At 36.2% G+C, this 21,798-nt stretch overlaps 1 protein-coding gene across 10 annotated transcripts in view; it reads left to right on the top strand.

Annotated features, from left to right (window-relative positions):
• CCSER2 (coiled-coil serine rich protein 2) overlaps positions 1-21,336 on the top strand; it is a 74,540-nt gene extending 53,204 nt beyond the window's left edge. For 4 of the 10 annotated variants that reach the window (XM_054831552.1, XM_054831551.1, XM_054831554.1 and 1 more), the window contains one exon: positions 16,102-21,336. In XM_054831552.1, coding sequence (XP_054687527.1) covers positions 16,102-16,923 — 822 coding nt within the window. In that variant the 3' untranslated portion in view covers positions 16,924-21,336. The other 6 variants (XM_054831557.1, XM_054831558.1, XM_054831559.1 and 3 more) reach the window with 4 other exon arrangements.
• The last annotated feature ends 462 nt before the right edge of the window (positions 21,337-21,798 follow it).

Raw genomic sequence — 21,798 nt, 5'->3', positions numbered from 1 at the left:
TGCTTACCTTCTAAACTTATTCTTTTAAATATATAGTGCTAGAATAGAAATACCACCACACTGTACGTTCACCAGTTGCTAGCAAACAGCGCTGTCCTGTCGACGCTTTCCAGCTGTCTGCTGTCTGATAAGAACCCAATATAAAAAGATCATAACCTCATGTAGCTTTTAGTTTGTTCCAACATCTCTGTCCCAGAAAGTGTGTTTAATGTCTTTATCCCATTTATTTCTCTTTAAGTTGGAGATTTTGAGCTCTTGTTTTGTTTCTTTTTCCCAAGTTTTAATTTCCTATCTGTGATGTTCCTTTGATGTGTTCCTGTATTGATACTATCACTAGGTTAGTGGCTATTGTTGTTTCCACGTTCCTTTTTTTCCTATCATTTTCCTTGTAAATTCAGAAACAGATTAGTAACTGTCAAAGTTAGTTGCTAACTACAGAAGCTTGATTTTGAGCAACTGGTGGCATTAATTGATAAGACAAAGATATTGGAGAAGATGGGAATGTCAGTTGATATCTCAGGTAAAAGTCATTTAGCCCAATTGTCTGGTTTGGTCAGGTTGAAGTATATTTCTTCTAAATTATTCAGTAGTTTTGTTCAAAAAGACACTTTTTATCATGAGGAAATTCAGGTTAAAGGATAACATAATTCTAAAACTAGAAAAAAGAAAAAAGGACTTCTGCTGCATTCAGGGTTGTGTGTGTATATGTGTGGATATATGTGTATGTATATGATACACATACATTTGTGTAGGCATAGGCTCATTAGATGTGCATTGTAAACATCTCAGTATTTTTATCTTTACATGTAAAGTTTTTCATTAAAATTGATAAAGAAATGAGGAAAACTCATTAAATACTGACAAATTTTCAAAATGCACATCTTTTTCAGGAACTTTTGTTTGCAAATGATAGCTGAAAAGTTTTGTGCAGAACGGTTTTTTTGAATGCCTTCTCCTTTGCATTATCTGTAAGTTATATGGAGGCTTTCCATAAGCAAACAGAGATTGATATGAGCTCTTGATTGTGGGATTTCTTAAAGGGGGACGATAGTCTTGCTGTTGTAGGCAAGTTCCAGTTCTTTTGATCAGACCTTAACTTTCAGGTTTAATAGTTCCTCTGCTAACATGCATTTGTATGCTTCCTCGCATGGCTTAATAGAAGTATAAATGTAGAAAAGGCCTTGGCATGAAATCATTGCTGATCTGGAACCCGATGACATAAAATGTCACTTGCAATAGAAAGGGGAGATAATTGACTCTATCTTCTTGATGCAAGAGTAGGATAAATAGAAACAGCAGGAGATAGTTCAGTAAAATGTATTCTCACTAAAAAAACCTCTCAAAAACAGTAATTATTTTAACAACATTCCTCTTCAGTTTAATATAATGGTCTGAGAGCGCAGGCTAGGTGAAATCAGATTTTAGTCCTAAATGTTGTATGAACCATGAAATATAGTTAATGTTTATGAAATTATTAATTTTTTTATATAGACTACATTTAAAAAAAAAACAAATTATAATTGAAATCTTGGGAATGAGAGTCTGTCTCCTTTGAGGTGTATAAGGTTTTTTTGCTTCTTTAAGCTTGTTAATAGTTGTTGAAGCTGATGAATATTTAACTATTTCATTTTTTTGCTCGAATTGTTGACCTGTCAGTTACTTTAAATAATTGTAAATATCAGGAAGTTACTTTAGTTTATCGTAACCTTCAAGATTATTCTGACAGTTTACAGATTCTGGCAGAACCGATACTATGTGTTGATTCCTGAAGCACAAATAACAGTCTAGGAACACACAGTATATTACTGTTCCAAGAAATACTTTAAATGCTTCCAGAAACGTGCTTAACAAATGTAGTTAATAGTGTGTCATAAAGAAGAGATGCTAGAATAAACGAGGAAGTAGTGGGAGTGGAAATTGGCAATTAAAAGATTTCAGTTAGGAATTTAAGACCATATGAATTGCAGTAATTTATTGCAGTTCTTCTGTCCATTTGAAATAGCTAGTATTTTTCATCACTTCATGGTTCTCCCAGTAAATAGGCAAGTGAATGTCATTAAACATATTCTTTTTAGAAAGTCATGTTCTCTGTCTGCTCATCCTTTATTATTTCTAGAAAATGCCCCATCCTGATGTTGTTATAAACTTGTCTGGGGTTATTCTCTGTAGGGACCACATAGGTTTTTGAAAGTACTTTTAGGGGTTTTTTCTATTTAAAGGTAAATATGTACATAAATGGAAGCTATGTAATTTTAGGTTAATCATTGGAACCTAGTACTCCATGTAATAAAACCTAGTGGCTGAAAATAAATGTTTTGAAAATTGAGCATATTAAGAATTAACCTATTGCTGAGCCACTGTGTCTGCTACGTGGTGTTTCTTGTAACCAGTGTCCTGACAGTGTGCTCAAAACTACGTTATGTCATTTGTGACTGTTTGTATAGATGATAACTTGGAGAGAAAGATTATTTTTGATTAGCCATCCTCAGGATAAAGGCTTGTACAAGTATTCACTGACGAGGTAGACCATGATGTTTCTAAAAGGGTTTCTCTTAGCTCTGTTACACTGAATTCACTTCCAGTTAATTTACGCCTGTCATTTAACTAGCATGGGAAAAAACCCAAACAAGAACACCAAAAAACCAAAACCTGGAAGAAGATATTGAACATAAAGTTACCTGAAGAAATTAACGTTGGTGGACAAAGCTTACAAGGAAGAAAAATGCGAGTGTTCATTACCACACTTGTCTCACAGGCTTTGCAGCGTTGTTTCTATAGTACTAAATACTGACTTTTTTTAAAGATTTTGAGGGTAAAGGGGTTACATGTCAAGTTCATGTTGACAAATTGGTTTCTCAAACTGGAAAGGTTGTTTGCAGATGCTGAGAAGTAAAAGACAAGCAAACTACAAAACCTACATATGGATGAAGATGTCTATAAAGGATTCTGGCCTGAGGTCCAGTTCCTTAAGCATAACACAACTCCTGCTAGTTCACGGGTGCTCTTCATGCCCCGCAGCAGTAGATAGTGGACAGTAAAAGCTGATTTTTCTCCTTGGTCTTGGAATAGCATACAGTGATGAGAATAAGTTTTGCTTCCTAAATGTATGTACAAATTCATTCTTGTATCTGGTAAAATGACAACAAGCAACTAATTTTGCCTGGAAGTGTGCATATTCTGGTTCCCTGCTACATCTCTTCTCTATCTCTGCACTGGGATATATTTTCTGCCTTCCATTTGAGTATTGTTCCAGTTTGACATTCCAAAGCCTTTCATGTCAATTGTTTTGACGAACCTTCGTAATACTTCGTCTGTCTTTGTGCACTGTTGTCTTTGAGTATCTCCTTCCACCTTAGCCTTAAAGTTTCTATACGCTTTGACTCTGCAACTGTAAATCTAAAACTTCCAGGTTTTGAAGCCTACTTGCTGTATTAGTGTTTATCTTCACATTCAGTCGAGGTTTGTCTTGCTGTCCAGTACTCTGCTGTTCACTTGCTGATCCATTATAATGTGCGTTCTTGGTGAGGAAGAACAGTCTAGATAGTTGAGTTGTGCATGTTTCTTGCTCTGTTACAGTAACAGTGCATAACATGTAGCCGCATGCACAGAAGAGAGGTCCTTTAAACCTTTCACAAGCAATTCTCGTTGGTTTAGTATAAACCAGCACATAAGACTGGTTTCTCTTTTTGGCCTGAGTAATTTAAAAAAGACTACTGCACATCAGAATTGCTCATTCATAATCTCTTTCTGGGTGCTAGGCTAGCAAGAGGAGACTGCAAAAACATTTTGTTTGTATTGATACTTGAAGTATGTCATTCTAGGTTTGTTCATGATGTGGAGCTCTGAGTTTGTATGAGAGAACTGGCAATGCTAGGTGAGACACAGCAAAAGTCATTTCTTCTTGGAAGTGCTCTAAGACTTCAGTGGTATGGATAAAAATGGATCTTCCCTGTATTTGTGTTTCTGCAGCAAAAAAACCATTTTAAAGCAGTAACAGCTTTGGATATCGGTGTATCCTTGGGAAAAGAGCTGGAGTATTTGGCTATTGGCCTAAAATTATTATGCAATAGCTTAAAAATATCTCTCATCCTTTTCAAATTGCTTTTGTTCATGTAATTGCTTATTCTAAGGTTGAGGTATCTTCATAGCAATGGAAAACTCTGGCCTTGGTATCTTCATCATAACCTTTAAACAAACAAACATGTTTTCCAATGCAGTTAGAGTCAGAACTTCATAAAGCATTCAGCAGCAATTGTACAATTCATCAGGATCTGTGAAGAACATTCATCACTTTGTTCTGGTTTGTAGGCTGCTTGCTTTCAGCTGCTTTTATTTTTCCACTCCTGAGTCTCCTGTTTTGCTGGTGTTTAAAATTCTGAATCATTTCTCTTTTGGGATGCTTTTGCTGTTTCACAATCACAGTATCTGGGAAATGAGAGGAATGAGATTTAAGATTAGGGGCTGGATGCACATACAGCTGAGGGGAGGAACTGTTTTGACTGTTGTCTAACATTAAAGTGCAAGTGGGAAGACTTGCATCAGACTAGGCTTCAGAACCCCCAGACTGGTTCAAGAATCCCATCAAATGTGGTTTGGTGTTTTGTTTTTGTTTTTAATAGAAGCTGAGGTAAGTCATGTTCTCATCTTTTGATTTTAGCATTGCTTGTTTGAGTTTTATAGACTTTTTAATAATCAAGCGTAAAAGAAATGGTGCTTCAGGTTTTTCTTCCCTATTTTTAGTAGGAAACTGCCACTTTTTTCTGTGTGTTCTGAGTATCTACCATAATCTGAGGAGACGTGCTTATCAGTGTTTGTTTCTTTTTTCCTGTTCTTTGGATTTCTTGGGAACCTCAGCAGACATTTTATTAATTGAAGGAGATGGATGTGAGTTGTTGTTTAAAGGAGAAAGCTTTGTAAATTTGCAGGAGTTTTGTAAAATATTAATAAAAGTCATCATGTCATAAGTCAAGCTTATTTGCAGATACTTATCTCTTAATGTGCTATATCTAAGGGACAGGTACAACCTTTATAATTTGTAAAATCAGTGTAATTCATAATAACCATCTTAATAAATTCCCGGTGCTGTATTTCCTGGTCCTTACTTGGTTCAATTTATGTTAATTTTAATTACCTTATTTGATGTACAATTAAACAGTGCTTGTTATGATTTTTTTAATAAATAAGAAATCCGGCATTTATTTGACATTTGCCTGTGCGGAGCAGTGTAAACTCTCAAGACTGCTGCCAGAGGAAGAGCTAGTTCTTCTGCTTCTCAGATTATAGAATGTTCCCCAGCATTTGGGAGAGGAGGGCTGAACCATGCCAGGAGAGCAGTTCAGTTTAACAGGCAAAACGCTGAAGGAAGTTACTTGCACTTTCCTCATTTACTTTCCCTAGTCAGAGTAATGATTAAATACCAAGAAGAATTATTGAGAACTTAGTGCTGTGCTTTGAAGTGCTAATATGGATGCTTAAAAAATACTGGAATGTATCAAGGCATCTAAATATTTCTTTGGCTTTACAGTAGTATCGTAACTGTTATGTAGCTCAGCTGGCTTGTCTTAATTCTCTCTTTTTAGAGAGAGGAAGGGAGAGGATATAAAATTTTCACCTCCCTTCCTAATTTAATGCATTAAGAACTGCAGCGTAGTCTGGAAAAAGCCCATTGCCAATTCAGACAAGTCTCTCCAAGGTGAGACCTGTGCCTGATGATACGGTGCTTTTTACTCTCTGGAGATTCAGTGACACTTAAAGAATGGAAAGAATTTTTTATTGTTGTTCCATGACCCTGACACAATTTATGGATGAAATGTGAACAAGCCTGGAAAATGAATTGTTCTTTTGTACAGCGCTGTGAAAATCCAAAGCTTTTGTTAATGTCTTATCAATCACTGATTGATTAATCTCATTCCCAGGAATATTTCTGTATTTAATACCTACTCGGCTAATGCAACATATGTTATTTTGTCATATTGCTTGACTTAAGCTAGTACTGTTGTTCTTTCATGCAGCAGTCTAAAAATTGTGTTGACGTTAATGGCTGCTGGTGGAGGACTCTAAGAATATGTTAGGTAATCAATATCTGTACCTAGAGATAATCAGATTAAAGAACTTCCTTCATTTTTTCCTTGGATTTTGTTCCAATAATTGTTTTATTTCATCTTCTGAAGAAGAGTAAAGAAGCCTTGACAGATTTTTTTTCTTTATTTCCTGTTCTGATTTAAAAATGTTCTGGCTAGCAAATCTAAGACTTGCCTAAATGCATTTATTATTATGTTACATCTTAGCAGTACTGAAACTTGGAATAGTGGTGGAAAAAATCTAACTAGACTAGGATAACTGGAAGGTCAGGGAAGTGTTTAAAATTCTGCTAGGATAACTAAAAGCCAAATATTTATAGAAATAATGTGATGCTTAACATTATTTTAAAAGAAGCATGGAAATAAAATACTTTATTGTTTGTCCAGCCTTGGCAGTACGATCTGCAGCAGACATGCCAACAGAGAAACTAGAGAGGAGGGGTAAACTGTGTTCCTGTTTTCATTGATATAGATGTTCATTCAGATATCTTATGACTGCTGTCTGACAGAGTAGCTACAACTGGCTGCCGTTGATACCTGCTGGCTACTGGTAGCCAGGAGGCAATGGCAGTCGTTACTGTTAGCACTAATATTCCAGAATTCATAAAAGGAGAAGTTTTCAGCTGCTAAATGGTGAAAGGGCTGTAAAGACTTACACCTGTCTTGTTGAAATAGAAAATCAAGGTTACGTGATTTAAGAGGGCAGGTCCAGCTTGGATAGATTTCTTTTAAAGGTAAGGCTATGAAGAAAATGATAGGCTGCATAAAATTACTTTCTTGTTTTGAGAATGTAGCAACCACAATGTGTCACTTCTGTGGTGATCTGAAACATCTGACAGGCAAAGCCTGTGTGGCATTGACGTGCACAGTTCTCTGATCCTGTAACAGAAGGCTCAAGCTCCGAGAGCAAAGTGCAAGGAAAACAGTTCTATATTGCCTCTCCTCTTTCACATTTAATAACACTGTCAAAATATGAATGAAGTGGACTCTAAAGCACCAGGATTTGCTAGAAAATCGGTTTCTATACATCAGAAAATTTTTGTTCTAAATTAAAGCTAAGTGGTTTTCCTGTAGATTATTATTAAGCAACTTACTGCTTGGTGAGGCATCTTTAAAACATTTTTGAAAGTTGTAAAAATTATTATTTTTCTAGCATGTATTTTTAACATGAAAAGCTTAGCTCCTATACTTCTTCCTTAGAAATATCTTTAACAGAAATCTGTGCACATATATTGAATAAAAATGGAGGTATTTTGTAAAATTTCTGACTAGTTCAGGGCATCATGATGTCATTTTTCCTCTGGGCTTTAGCAGCGTGTAGCATTTGGTTTTACAAAGTAGAACAACTGGGAAATATAATGATACCTTTCTGGGGAAAAAGAAAAAGAATGGTGTGGCTTTTTGGTGTCTTGTGTTTTTCCCTGTTCTCTTTTTTTATTATACTTCTCCCCCTCTCTCTTTCTGCACAGGGTGGGTATTCTGCTCCCTCCTTCTCTCCCTGGCAGGGCTCATTCCAGGGCATCCCTCGGACTGTTCCACCGCACCGCAGACAGAGTGAGTCTGTACCTCTCACTCATCTCCCTCACCGTGTTCCAGTAGAAGCTTCCCCTTTGCACGCACCGTTCATCTCGTAGTAGCCTCCTTTCTCAGGCAAATTTACAGGCATACACAATAGTCTGTGGCTAACCAAAATGCTTCCTTCAGCCAGCGTATAAGCAGCTACAACTTATAGCTTTATAACAGTTATTAAATGCTGATTTACTTCAGCAGTTGTTCAGGCAAACCTGAGTAGGCCCTTGTTTCCAGTCTTGTCTTAACATAAATCTTGCTTGCTGCATTTTCCCTTTTTTTTTTCCATGGCTGTAATATACTCTCCTGTTTGTCTATGTGTTTTGTTTGCTCATAAGTCTGCATGCATGCATATGTGGATGTATTTACATAAATACGTTGTGGATGCACATAAAAATGTTGGTGAGAAAGTGTTGTTTTCATTGCCTCTCATGAGAAGTTTTCTTAACTTTTCAGAATGGCTGAATGGCTTCCCTGAAACTAATTTCCCCCCCTCCCCCGGTATTTGTTGTAAAAAGGCTTCTAATACATTGAAGTGGCTGTTGCAAAACTTGCATGATTTATTAACATTCCTTATATGCTAGCTACAATGTGGGCTGATATAAGATGCATTTGTTCTCTTGGCTTGGATCTGCAAAACAAAAGACAATTGCTGATTTTAAAACTGTATGCTTACGTAGACATAGAGAAATGGTAAGTCTTATTTTGTGCTTTGATATCGCATTATAAACACATAATTGTTCCAAGAAATATAACTAGTTCATAAAGCTGAAGTTATATTTTTAAAATGTACTGTAATCTGAGAATTACAGTGTGTTTGACTGTCTAGCAAAGCCCAAGAGTGTATTTGGACAAGAAATAAAGGAAAAAGTAAAATTATGGAAACAAAATAAGATTTCCAGGGCCAATGGAGATCTGAAGAATAAGCTGCACCTTGGAAAGCTGCACCTTGGAAAGCTAAGCTTGCATATATTTCAGATTGCAATAATCCTAATTTATTTCAATTCCAAGAAAAAAATCTTGTAAAGTATTTTGTAAATTGTTTCAAATACTCTCTTGATGTTTCTGTGACAACGTTCATTTAAACAACTCATCAGGAATGCACAGTCTGTTTCATAGGCTTTTCTTTATGCAGCGGAGGGATGTGCTTCGTTTTCCTGTGGTGTTTGATGTGGGACTCTGTGTGTGTGTGTGTGTGTGTAATGAACGTAGAACCCCTAAAGCTGATCATCTCATCTTCTGTTCCTGGGTAGAGGGCCAGCAGTGGCACAGCCTGGCTACTTTGCTGTCCTGTCAGCAGAGAGTCTAAAAAGATCAGGTTTAGACCTGAGGAGCATATAAATGTCATGGGTTTGGGGCTTACTGATCAGAGTCAGAATGGGAGGATGGTGTCTGAGCTGCCAGATGGGTGCCTCTGCAGTCACATCATTCACTTTGCTTAAGTGAAGAAGAAAACTTTGCTAATGTCAGACTAGTTCTTTGGGCATGCGCCTCATTCCTCCGCTAATGGCAGCAGCTTCTTATTCAGAGATTCCATAGTGAACTTCCATGGCTAAAGCAGGTTGGATTTTTTAGTATGCATCTTGTACATTAAATTCTGTGATTTACTAGTAAAGGAAATAAAGCAGATGAAAACTGGGCATTGACTAATTAACCTAAACAATATTTAACCTATTTCTCAGGAAAATGTTTCCTGTAACTGTTCCTAGCCTTTTTCTTTAATTCCTAGGTTTGATCAAAAGATAAATACTGAGAATAAAAGTTTCAGTATAAATTAGGAGGCTTCTTGGACACTTTTACTGATACTCTTGCAAAATCAATGTTTTACCACTGTGTGAAGAGTCCCAAAAAGCAGAAGCACTACTGGAATTACCACTAGCATCCTTCTTTCCCCACAGTACCTCTTCCCTTTGTTCAGTAGTTCTAGGTCTGCTGGTTTTTGAGCTAGTACAGAATGCCAAATGTGGGGTTTCGAGGCAAGTGGTGAGCTTGGTATCACCACTGAGAATAGGAAAACAGCCTTAAAGTCAACATTAGTGTTTTTTGCAGTAATATAGAGGTGGTGATGTGCAAATGAAATAGTCTCGGTTTTTGTTTAGCTGTGTTTTCTGTCTGGAGATAGTGGAATTCAAGCATTTCTTCTCTAACTTCTGGATCCCAAACCTAAAATACCGTCTGCGCTTGTGAATACTGCAGGTTTCTTCCCTGTGTTGTTGATAGCTGATGGATACATAGATCACTTACAAGCACTGTAGATTGAGGGCATAAATCTGTAAACTCTTCATATTTAGTTGTTTATATACTGCAATCAGATTTTACTGCTGCTGTGCAGGACAAGTAATATATCCCCGCTACGTAGTATTACAATGCTATTGTATGCTTACAGTTCTTCTCTATTAGCACCAGTTGCAAGGTTAGTATGCCTGCTGCTTAACTCGCCCTGAGAACTTACCGTAACGCTGCACTTTGTTAACACACTGTAGAATTGGAGCTGTGTTTTATACTTTTAATGAGAATTAACTTTCAATACTTTCACATTTATTAACTTCATGTTGTTTCAACAGCCTTGGAAACAACTCAGTATTTCATATTTCATAAACGGCTTCCCAATAGTACATTGATTTTTGTCATTTTATGAACAAAATTGTATTTTTTTTTTATTCCTGTAACTCACATATGTGTCTTGAACTCAATTCTTATGTAATGCTCCTTTAGTTTTCTCTTGGTAATAGGATATAATTTGATGCCATAACAAACTTTCTTCAATACAAATGCAAAAGTTTTAAATTGTATTCTGGAGCTTTAATGATGCAGCTCTAGAAACATAGCATTTAGAATACATGTTGTCAATTGAACCAGTTACGAACTCTTGTTGTAATACAACATTATACCACTTTCTCTAGGCCCCTAGTGCTTCTCCCCACAGAAACACAGATGAAAACTACTTTGTTACTCAAGCATTGCAGTTGTTCACATCTCTGCTTACTGTGCACTTCATGCAGAAAATATTTAGACTTTTTGTGTGTAAGCATTACAAATAAAGATAATGTAAGCAATTCTGGCAGGTGACACATAGCTCTTTATCACCAGAAAGAAAGCCACTGTATGCACACTGACTCTAAATCAGATCCAGTCTTTGCTTCTTCATGTCTTTTTTTTAAAAAACCAAACAAGCAAGGGTGTGTTGCTTAACACTAAGAAATGTGTCCAAATCTTTATTGACCGGTTGAGCTTCTTTGTAGGGTATACAGAGAATTGGTGTTTGCAGAACAAAGTTGCTTCCGGATATTATCTTGGCAGTTCTATATCTCATGTTGAGAGTGACGAATTACTGAAAATGTCCTGGAATCATTACATTAGTGTCCTTTACATGTATTTGACTTTGCTCAGAGAAATGTATGTGAGCTATATGAAGAAATGTCTCTTAAGAACCCTTCTCCCAAGTTGGGTAGTTGCAGATTGGATTACAAGAGATGTCTCTTGTACCTAACTAAGCATATATTTGCAAACAAATAATTTTACATATAGTCATATTTGTCTGTTTGTTGCACATATATCTGTATTTATGGATGAAATGCCTGCCTTGATGTAGCTATATATTCGGTCATTTTTCTTTGAGAAAGACAGTATCTTTCTTTAGGTTGGAATTTTTATACAGACTGTGCAGAAAAAAAATTATGCTATGCCATATTACCAATCATTTTACTACCCCCCCATGCTGTGGTGAATGGTGGTTTTAAAAAAAAAAAAATTCAGTGTTGTTTTGTATCATTATTTGAAGTCATACTCCATACTGTGGAATCCTGTTTTACAATGTTGAAATATGGGTATAATATAGCTAGCTAAAAGGAGAGAAAAAAAAAACCCAAAACCAAAATGAAGGTATTGCCAAATGCTACAGATCTAAGGTGTGAAATCTTGATGTTTTCCACAAGTGGAAAATGAGCTTTCTAGTGTAGCCTTTCAGCAAGGCTGTGTCTTCAAATGAAGGCCTGTGAAATGACAGGTTATCCTCTGCCAAGGCAGTGAGATGAGGGATGTCAGAACTGATCAGAAAAACTTCTTTAGTGGGGTTTGTGTCCCTTCGTCCCTGCACCCCTCCAGAAAGAAACCATGGTAGTTTGGTGCCTCTTCAAACTCATGAGCCAGTTGCTAGGAAGATGGGTTATTAAACAGTATGAGCAACATGGTCAAAATATGTAATATGCTGTATCTTATGACATCATTGTTAGATATCTAACATGTATGTGCATGGATGCAAATATTTTTGATGTATACAGTTGTAATTGTACATACAAATTCTAGTTACAGCTCTAAACAGTATTTGAAGTGTAAGAGATTAACTGTGTTAAAAGATTTCAAGCTACAAGAGTAAAGGTATTCTGTGTAGGTCTTGCTATAAATATTATTTGTACTGCATTACTTAAACTCTGTTGCTACCTTTGTTTCTGGAAGGTGGATTAAAAACCAATGGGGGACACGGTAATTGCAATTTAAATGGTGAAAAGTTGCAGTTCTGTCATGGCAATTGCTCATTGTTTTGTCTTGGTCCTCTGACATCATTGTCCTTGTCTTTTTCTTGTCTCTGCTTTCCCATTATGCTATTGGCAAGGAGTTGAGAAGTTAGTCCATTACTTCTGTGATAAAGCGTGGTACAGTACAACTTCAGATTTCTTCCCATCTTCTCACGCGTTTTCACTGTTGGTTTTTTTTTGCCCTATGCATGATGCATGTCTATTGGAGATGTGCATGCAGTTCTCAGATTTCTCATTGCTTCGCTTCCCTTGTTCCTCAGAATACTGCAGGGAGAAAATGCCTTTATTTCATCCTACAGAGGTATTATATAGGTGATCGAGATGGGGATTGAGGTTAGAGGTACAAAATAACTAAAAAAACTAAAGGGAATTTTAAAGTAGCGATATTACAATGAATATCGCTGTCATGACCGCGTTGAACTTCTTTATCAGTATCACATACTTGTCTCTGTTCTCCAACACAAAGCTAATACAATCTCAGTGGTTCAATAACTGTGTAGTAATGATAATCCTCTTCATGGATATATTGTCATTTTTCTCTGGATGATGTAACAGCCAGTTTTACTTGAGATAAATAAGAGAAAAATCAATTAAGTTAATGTGGTAGGGACTGTAAGTAATTTTGATTGGTGCATCAATATATGCAAGTCTTGGAAGCTCTTACCAGTATAGTAAAAGTCTGGTTTTGTTGTGCAAAGAGGAGCATGTGCACAAAGCGTTTTGTCTAATGTACTTTCAATTTGGGGAGAATTAATTTTCTTCAGTTATATTGTACTTGAAATGCTTTAGAGTCCAACTTTACATTTTAGGAGGATCCCAAAGGAATGCAGGTGTTTGTCCACCTGAATATTTTCTTTATGGGACAAAAATAGAAGTCTGGTTAGTATGACAGTCTACACCAAGTCATGATCAGTCCCACACTGATATATTATCAAAAGCGCACTCAAAGCAATGCAGATGACAAACTCTTGAAGACTGCCATGAAACAAAATACTATGCCTAGAGGGTGTATTGCCTCATTATCTTTTTATTCCCCATCCTTGTGATGGAATTCACCAAGTACTAGTTGTTCTGCTGGCTGGGGTTTTTTTTTTTACTAATAACATGGTCATAATTTATTAAGACTTCCCTAATAAAAGGAAAACTCATGTGTAAGGCAGAGATGTAAATTCTAGATAAAGATAATGCAGTTTCAGTGTTAGATACCTTGTGAACTGTTACTTGCATATTTTGGAAGTGGCGTTTTTCTGCTTTCAGTGTCATCTTGAATGTTAATGCATGTAACAATTTCAAGAGATTAAAATCTGTAATCATGACAACTGGACAGACTGTTAAGTAGAAATACAAAATTAGAAAACAGTACAGTATTTAAAACCACTTAGTGAAGATATCATAACTTTAGTGTCCTCATAATTCTGAGCATGTAGCTGTTTTCTACCTTTCAACAGCTAACTTTATGGATATTAAGCTGCTTAGACCTTTTCAGATTATGAAAGATAATGAGGAAAATATGTATTTGGCTATTCTTATATGTAAAATGAAAATTGTCCAGATGGAGAAGCTCAAATAATACCTAGTTTTTGTCAAAAGAACTCAAAATAGTATTATCGAAAGTTTGCTGCTTTGCTGTATTTCAGATGGTTTTGTGTTTAATTCAACTTGCCATACAAATTTAGTTTCTTCTGTAACTTAGCAATTTTTCATTTTGCTGATTAGTATAACTAGGATTACTTGATATAAAGTTAGGATTTGCAGTGCTCAGATTAGATAGTTATCTGCAGTTCTGAAGACTGGCATTTAGAAACCCTTTCTAGGTGAGGGGAAAAGTTTTCTGACAATTATTTTTATATATTAGGATTTGACACAACACTGGAAATGTACTTATTTTTTACTTCAAGTAGGATTAGAAAATTTGAATTATTTCTTGAAGTATTTGTATGGGAATCAGGTATTATAGTGCATTGGTTTCTGCACTCATTTTTAGCAGTTTTGGTTTTGGAGGTGAGGTTTCAAATCATTTTGGCTAACATTTGTCCGTCAGCTCCGAAGATGGAAGGATAATGACTTCTGTAACCCATTGCATAAACACTGAAAAATGACAAAAATATCTGGAGGATTCATTTTTTTAAGCTGTAACTCTCTCAATGTAATGAATTATTAATTGTGTTTAGTACTTCCTCCCTGTAGGATTGCTTAAGAAGGATGCACAAAGTTAAGCTAGTTTTGGTCACGTAAGGAATAATGTTTTGATACTTGTTTGACACCTTGTTGAAGTCTTTTTTTTTCTTTTTTTTCTTCTTCTCTTCCTCCCTCTTTCCAAAACAATCATATTCAGACTGCTCAACATATTTGCACTTACCTGTCTATCACTTGCTAACATCACTGGTCCAGCTTAGATATTGCCTTTGCTTATAGGTAGAACTGGTATATTCCAAAGGGAAAAACTGCTAGTAAATAAAAATTTGATTGAGAAACCTTGATATTTCTCTCATTACCATTATTTATTTTTTTTCTTGATTAAGAATTTTGAGGCTTCAGTATTCAGTAGTAATCCTGCCAGGGAAAAGATGAAAAGCTTAAAGAATCCTGAGACGTGCTATCATCGTAGAAATGTAAGATGGCTTTGGCACGCACAGCTATCATTACGTTCTTCCTGCTAATTCTAAGAGCAGCTAGAAGACCAGACAAATAATTGCCTTTCTCATTTAGAAGTTGTGAATAATTTGAGTGACCAAAGTGACATTTTTAGTCAAATCTCTTAAAGACAAACATTGCTTCTTTTTTACTGACTCTGTTTCACTAGTAAACAAATACTGTAAGCCTGTTTACTATGTATGTGCAATCTATCAGTTGGTAAGAATTCAAGTAGTTTGGGGACAAGACTAGCTCATAGTAGTTCAGTTCCCCTCCTTTATGAAGAAAATGAGAAAATCAGCCAAACCTGAATCTTGCTAAAACTGTAGTTTAAGCTTTAATAGGTTTTGGATTTTGCCATGAATTGCAGAATTTTTAATAGCTCTTCCAAGATCTGTATACACATTGCAGGTCTAGGATGTGTCTGAAGCTAGCGCACACATTAATCTTTAAAGTCTTTTTCAGGGAAGAGCAAAGAGAAAATAGAAATGACCCAGAAGAGGTACCAGCAGTTCTCTTGTCTGATGCATATCTGATCAGATTGTATCTTCTGATAAAATGTAAAGTCTTCATTAAGTTATCTTTATCCCTTGGTTATCAGTGTAGTACTATATGATCTTTAGCTTCACATGTACTCTGATGTACTCTGTTGTACTGCTTTGTTGAAGATGGTTTCTTTATTGGCCCATTTGAAATCCATTCAAGATGAGGGTTACTCAAGTATAGTCAGTAGCCTAATTACAACATACCTGTACCAAATTTCCTGGCCTGATTAAGGTGAGGAAAACACACTGTAAATTCATGTGGTCCATTAAACTCCTTTCCTGCCTGTACAGTATAGAACACTGATAAAAGGTTTGGGATGGTTAACTTGAGTATGCAGTGAATAGAAATTAAAAGATGGATACAGTCTGATAGCAGTTGCAGTTGTTGATTAAGCACTTCAATCAGAATTGATCAGTACTCGTGTGCCATTCTTACGCTGTCCTGCAGATTTAGGTGAAACCATCAACCATGCTTTTTTCATGTTTCTTTAAGCTAATAAGTTTCTTTTTTGTCTTTATGTTGTTGTGTATCTCGGTGCTAGTATAATTTTTTTCCACTTAAGCTACAAGCCACATTTGTCCCATGAACCATCCTGTTTTGCCAAAGTCAAAGTTTTGATTTTTAAAAAAACAGATATACAGCCCTTATGAAGCATCCAGTCAGCACACACTGGATTCAGAATGTTACCTGGTGTTTTCTTTGCCTAATAGGTGATTGTATTCTTTTCTCTTTAACAGCCTCAAGTACTACAGCCTTCCAGCAGCCTTCCCAGTTCCACAGACCTCGCCCAGGGAAAACTAATAAAAATACCACATATCGAGGCCCACAGTGAATATCCTAAACATGGTCTGCATGAAAATAGCAATCATCAGAATCAAAATGCTGCAAATGTCTCTCTCACAAATAGCCTGAACGATGTAAACACTTTAAGGAGCATACAATTAAACATAAAAGATGAGAATGCATCATATTTGGAAAATTTGAAAAATAAAAATACTGAAGACCCTGGAGAGGTGGCTAGTAATAAAGAAGGAACATTACCATCTCGGTCCTGTTTTCAGACCTCTACACGAGCTGATGCTAGAGAGGTGCAGACTGAATTAGCTGTGAAAGGTCAACCCTCGTTCACAAACCAGGCTTCTCGGCCAAAGACTTTAAGAATCGCAAAGCCCCCAAATGCTTTAGTGCCTCCTACGATGGCCGTTGTCGCGCGATCTGCAAATCATTCTGCTGCTTCCAAGGAACCTGAGCTTCTACCACCAAGTAGTTCGACTCAGCTACAGTCAACACCTGGTCAGGATAACCTAAAGGGTAAACAGAGTCAGAAAGTATCTAAACTTCGCCCGCCAACTATGTCCTTTGTTAAATCTAAGCAAATGAGCAGTCAGAAATCCACACCCATATCTGCAGAGCCTCAAAACACCTGTTCGAAGACTAACATCCCAAAGCCACTGGTACAGAGGAAGGAAAATGTGCAAACGCAGAATACCAGTTTGCATGCTGCGGATAGTTTGCCCTCTAATAGGCATTCCCGCCTCCCTAAACCAAAGACACATTGAGAACATACCTACATCTCATTGAACGATGCCATACATTAAACTGCTTCCTATGGATTGACTGCCTTTGAGGCTGCTTCACCTACAGCCTGCAAATCCTGAGTGAATATTAAAAATAGTGTCTTTCTTTACTATTTGCATACTCCATCCTGTTTTGTTCTGAGGCTCATGTTATGAGCTGTGCAGCTTCTCTTGAGAGTGTTTTATGGTATTGTAGATCTGTATTAAAGATTGTATTGCCCAGTGATCTTAGTAATTAAGCAAATACTGAAGTCTGTTGTGACCACAAATACCAGAACGCTGCACTATGTGTTTCAGGACAACAGAAATCACTTCTTACCTCTGTTGATTTGAGTTAGTAGACAATGAAATTATTATTCAGTTTAATTTCTTGGTTCTGAGTACTCGTTAGGTTAGAGTGGTGGAAAATTAGACTTACTAGCCGATGTTTTATTGGCCATATTTCTGACTCTGTATTCCAGAGGCCTATGCAAAAATCGTTGTATTTATCATTATCTCAAGACTGACATATTTAATGTTATTTAATCTAATGGGTTGGGTGGGTTGTGTTGTTTTGTTTTGCTGTAATCTGAAGTTGCTCTGTTCTTTATTTATCTCATTTTCACTGTTCACAGACAATAAGCAGATTTCACAGGGTGAAATGAATCTTCTCTCTTAAACATCATCATTTCTTAAAAGATTGTGGTATGTTTTTATTGTGTTGAATAGACACGTTACCGGGTAGATTCTTGAAACGCAGTGCTAAGGATACTTGTGCAAAACCTTCCAATACAGGCTCTTATGAATTGGTAAGTAGGGAGCCTCTGGGAATAAGGGGTCCATAACACCTATGTCGAGGTTGCACAACATGCATTTTAATATTTTTTAACTTTTATTGTACTACTTGTATTTATTGATTTCTGTTTAATATGGAAAGACTCTAAAGTACCTGACTTGAAATTTTGCACAAACTTCGCCATATATGTAAGGATTTGAAACTATTTTACAAAATAAAACTTGTATTAAAAAAAAAAAAACTATTTAAAAAAAAATAACCCCACTTATTTGCTTTGAGCAATCTTGTTATGTCCTAATCCAGAGCTGGTACTCTTAAGAGTTTTTCAGAGATGTTTATTTTGGTTTTGTTTTTTTTTGTAAATTTTGTTTTTGTAATTTCTAAAGAAGTGCATAATAACTGGGAAGGAGCTTTTTGAGGAAATAAAGAAGCAAAAAAACCCCAACATTTTTCTGCTCTCTAGGAGAAGTATTTTTTCTGAAAGTGGTCTGGAAATATATGCCCATCATGGTGCAACTATGGGACCATGACACGTGTGCTGTGAGTTCAGTATATGCATATCCAGTGAAGCTTTCCAGAAACTTAATGCTATGTCCCATCTCCAGTTCTTTCCTTCTTTCCCATCACTGTCTCTTGGATGTTTCCAATTGTGTTTTTTTTCTGTTCTTGAATTGGTTTTAAAATCATCAGCAGAAGGCTCTTAAAATAACTTAGCTCAAAATCTATTCCTGAACAGCAAATAATGTCAGTAAAATGAAACATAGTAATAGTTTGTCCTAGGCTTTGGCTCTAGGACAGTGACATATTACAGTGTTTTCTTTGGGAGAATTAAAGTGAATAGGTATAGACATTTCATAAAAAAGTTCGATAATCAACTTCTGTAATATAAACCATTTAACTAGGACTATCCTGATGGATACCTTAGTTGGATGGGAGAAAGAAAAAAACATAATCATTTCACCTGAATTTCTCAGTACATAATTAAAATCCAAGAAAGTTTTTTGGATTTGTCACACTGTAAATTCTTTTAACTGACAATGAAGTGGAAAATTGAAAAGCTTGTGGGTAAAATGGGCAGGGGAGAGGTTCTATTTTCAAACTGCTTATATCAATCTGCACTAAGAGACCTGCAGGATTTCCTGTTAACTGGGGCAGAGACAATGTAAGCAAGTAGTGACAAGGGTAGTGTTAATTGTTACAGTTGATACAGGATCAAAATATCTACAGTTCAAGACTGCTGTAACAATTATTCTCCAGGAAAAATTCTTTCTTTCCTTGAAAAGCATTGAATTAGATGGCCTTCAGTATAAGCATTTGTTTTTGATGAGAAAATAAAGCTGTCTTTTTATATTCCCCAAAACTAGCTCCTGGCAGCTGTTTCTCAGGAGTTTAAAAACTGCTGAGGGAATGATCAGATTCCTGGTTTGTTTTCTGGTCCATATAGATTTCTATGGAAGGTGCGTTTTTTAAGTTTATTTTCCTTGAAGAGAGGCTGATTCTATTTTTAGTTGTAAATGATTTTCTGTAAAAAGACAATTGACACTTAATGCTATTGACAGAGATATTTCACCATGAGTTCTTTTGCTTCTTATTCTGGAGATATCACCAGCCTGATTTAGTAATGTTAAAATGTTTATGTTTACATTTAAAAGTATAGATATCTATCGATCTGCACCTTTACTGAAAATTAAGGAACGAAGCAGAGATGATCAGGGTTTTCATAAAAATGAAGATAGTTTTTAATTTTTTTCCCAGAAGAACAAAAATATATTCTATGGTGGTTTGGGGTTTTTTCTGTGTTAAAGAAGCATAAGTAGATTATATTATTTGTTGTAGCATTTTCCCATTTTGTTCTGACAGATTAGTGAGGCATTGAGCTGGAGACAGCAGGATTTGGTCACAGATGAGACAGATGCTAGCCTGAGTTGTGTTTGTATTCAGCTGCTAACCTCGCATCCTTCTAAAGACAACTACATGTTTTGGCTCTTCAGACTTTGCCAGGGAAGGTTCTGTTGCATGTATAGTAAGTCCAGAGTACGAGCAAAGCCTGTCAGTAGATGGGCAACTGGAAGAGAAGTAGTGAAGTTTGGAGCTTCGCTTCAGTGAAGGACAGGGGTTGGGGGGGAGATGGATTAAGAGGGCGCTGTGTAGAGCTTGTCAAATGGGATTAAAGTAAGTATTTTCAGGTAACGTAGCTACCTTATGGAAGGTGCAGATATATCATCAGTACTGGTGCAGATGATCCTAAATGCGTAAATTAAAGGATTTGATATCTTCAGGGTTTCTTTAGGTTTCTAAAACTGGTTTATTGCCATTTTTTGGTTTTTGATTTCTCATTCTTTTGTGCAATATTCACAAAAGTATTAAACTACTGTTCAGTATGTGTGTACAGAGGCAACTACGCATTTTAACAAATGAATAAACACAAAAGAAAAAAACAGAATTGCACTTTAAATGAGCTTTATTGCTTGGAGTTGTGCCTAAAATAATCTAGATGCCTCCTGCTGTGTGTGGCTTTTGTTTGAAACTAATTTCCCTGCTAGTATTGCCGTTTCCAAGGTATCTTCACATCCCTTTCACAGAATCGATATGCACTCTAGCATGTTTAAAAATATTCATATAGTGTACTGAGTTTTTGCTGTGCAATGGCTTTAATTTAACTGTGGAATCTTAACACTGATGATGCAGCCAGATGATTACCTTCCCCTTCCCTGAAGCTAGCGCTTCCCACTGCCAATCAAGGCCGATGGCAAAACTTCCCCAGGACTAGTATAGCCCTTCAAAAATAATGTTCCCAGCATATGTTTTTGTTTGAGGCCAGAAGTGCAATATTATCTCTTAGGCTTTCTCAAAATAATCACAAAGGCCCTGAAAATCCAAAATGGCCCTGAATTTTTCATGTAGTTCCAAAACAAATGGGTTCCTCAACTTCAGTCTCGTAGCAGCAAGACTAGACGTAGCAACTAGACTGCATCATAGGTCAGTAAAATTGATTTCATCCTTGATCTAAATGCTGATTTGTTGTAACGATGCTAGAAAACTGGATACCACTTGCGTGATTTCCTTTGTTTGCATGTCACAACCATATGCACATTCTAAAGTGTCATACTCGGTAGGTTGCATGTTGGGGGGAAGTATTTCTGGTTTTGCACAGCACATAATTCTCTTAATATGGACATTTTTCTTGCCATACAAATGGAAATCCGGTCTTGATTTGGGCTTCCATAGCTATTCCTTATCTCGTTATAGTGGCTTTTTCTGAGCAGAGTGGATTTAATACATGATCCTGGTGGTAGGTCTCAGTATAGTAATCTTACAACTATGCTGTCAAGGAAAATTCAGTCACTGTTGTGGTAAAGCTGCTCACTGCCTACTTAATTGTAAAAGCACCACAATAAAAACAATATAATTCCAGTGTCAGTGAAGTCTTAAATTCAATACTAGCTGAAACAAGAGGTACCCTTACTATCTGCTTTGTTGTTTTTGGTTTTTTAACCCAGGCCAGAGTAAATACTGTATATTGGAATTTGCTTGTAAAGTTGATTTAAAAACCTGTATGTAAAAATTCTTTCCTCAATGTTGCTCTAGTGAATAAAAATAAAAGTCATAATTCTAATAAGTATCTATTTCTCCTGACTGTTCACTTCATGTATGTTTAAGTCATTGACTGTGCAGAATTATAGGATTGTAGACAGGGAATTTTGGGGGAGGAGGAGATTGTGCTTATGATTTCTTACGGAATTGTCTTTCTCCAACAGACTTGTAGGCTTTTAGCATGAGACTTTCTGCTAAAGAAAAAAGGAAAAAAAAAAAGACACGTAGAAAAGCTAAACATTTTAATGTACTCTCCAGATGAACAAGGACTGACATGGCTGCTTTTTAAAGGTATGTTACCTCACCTCTGATGCACAGTTGAGAAGAGTATGTCATAGAGTTTTCTTTTGTAATTAATTAAAATTATTATCATAAGACATTAATTTGAGAAAGTTATTTCCCCCCAGGAGTCCAAATTGATGCAATGTATGCATACATGGAAACATTCATAAAAAGCTCCCAGTTGTATATCAGTATTTTGCCCATTG

Source organism: Grus americana, chromosome 7 (genome assembly GCF_028858705.1).
Source record: "Grus americana isolate bGruAme1 chromosome 7, bGruAme1.mat, whole genome shotgun sequence".
Taxonomy (NCBI): Eukaryota; Metazoa; Chordata; class Aves; order Gruiformes; family Gruidae; genus Grus; species Grus americana.
Note: the sequence above shows the minus strand (reverse complement) of the source record. Positions and strands in the feature narration are given on the sequence as shown.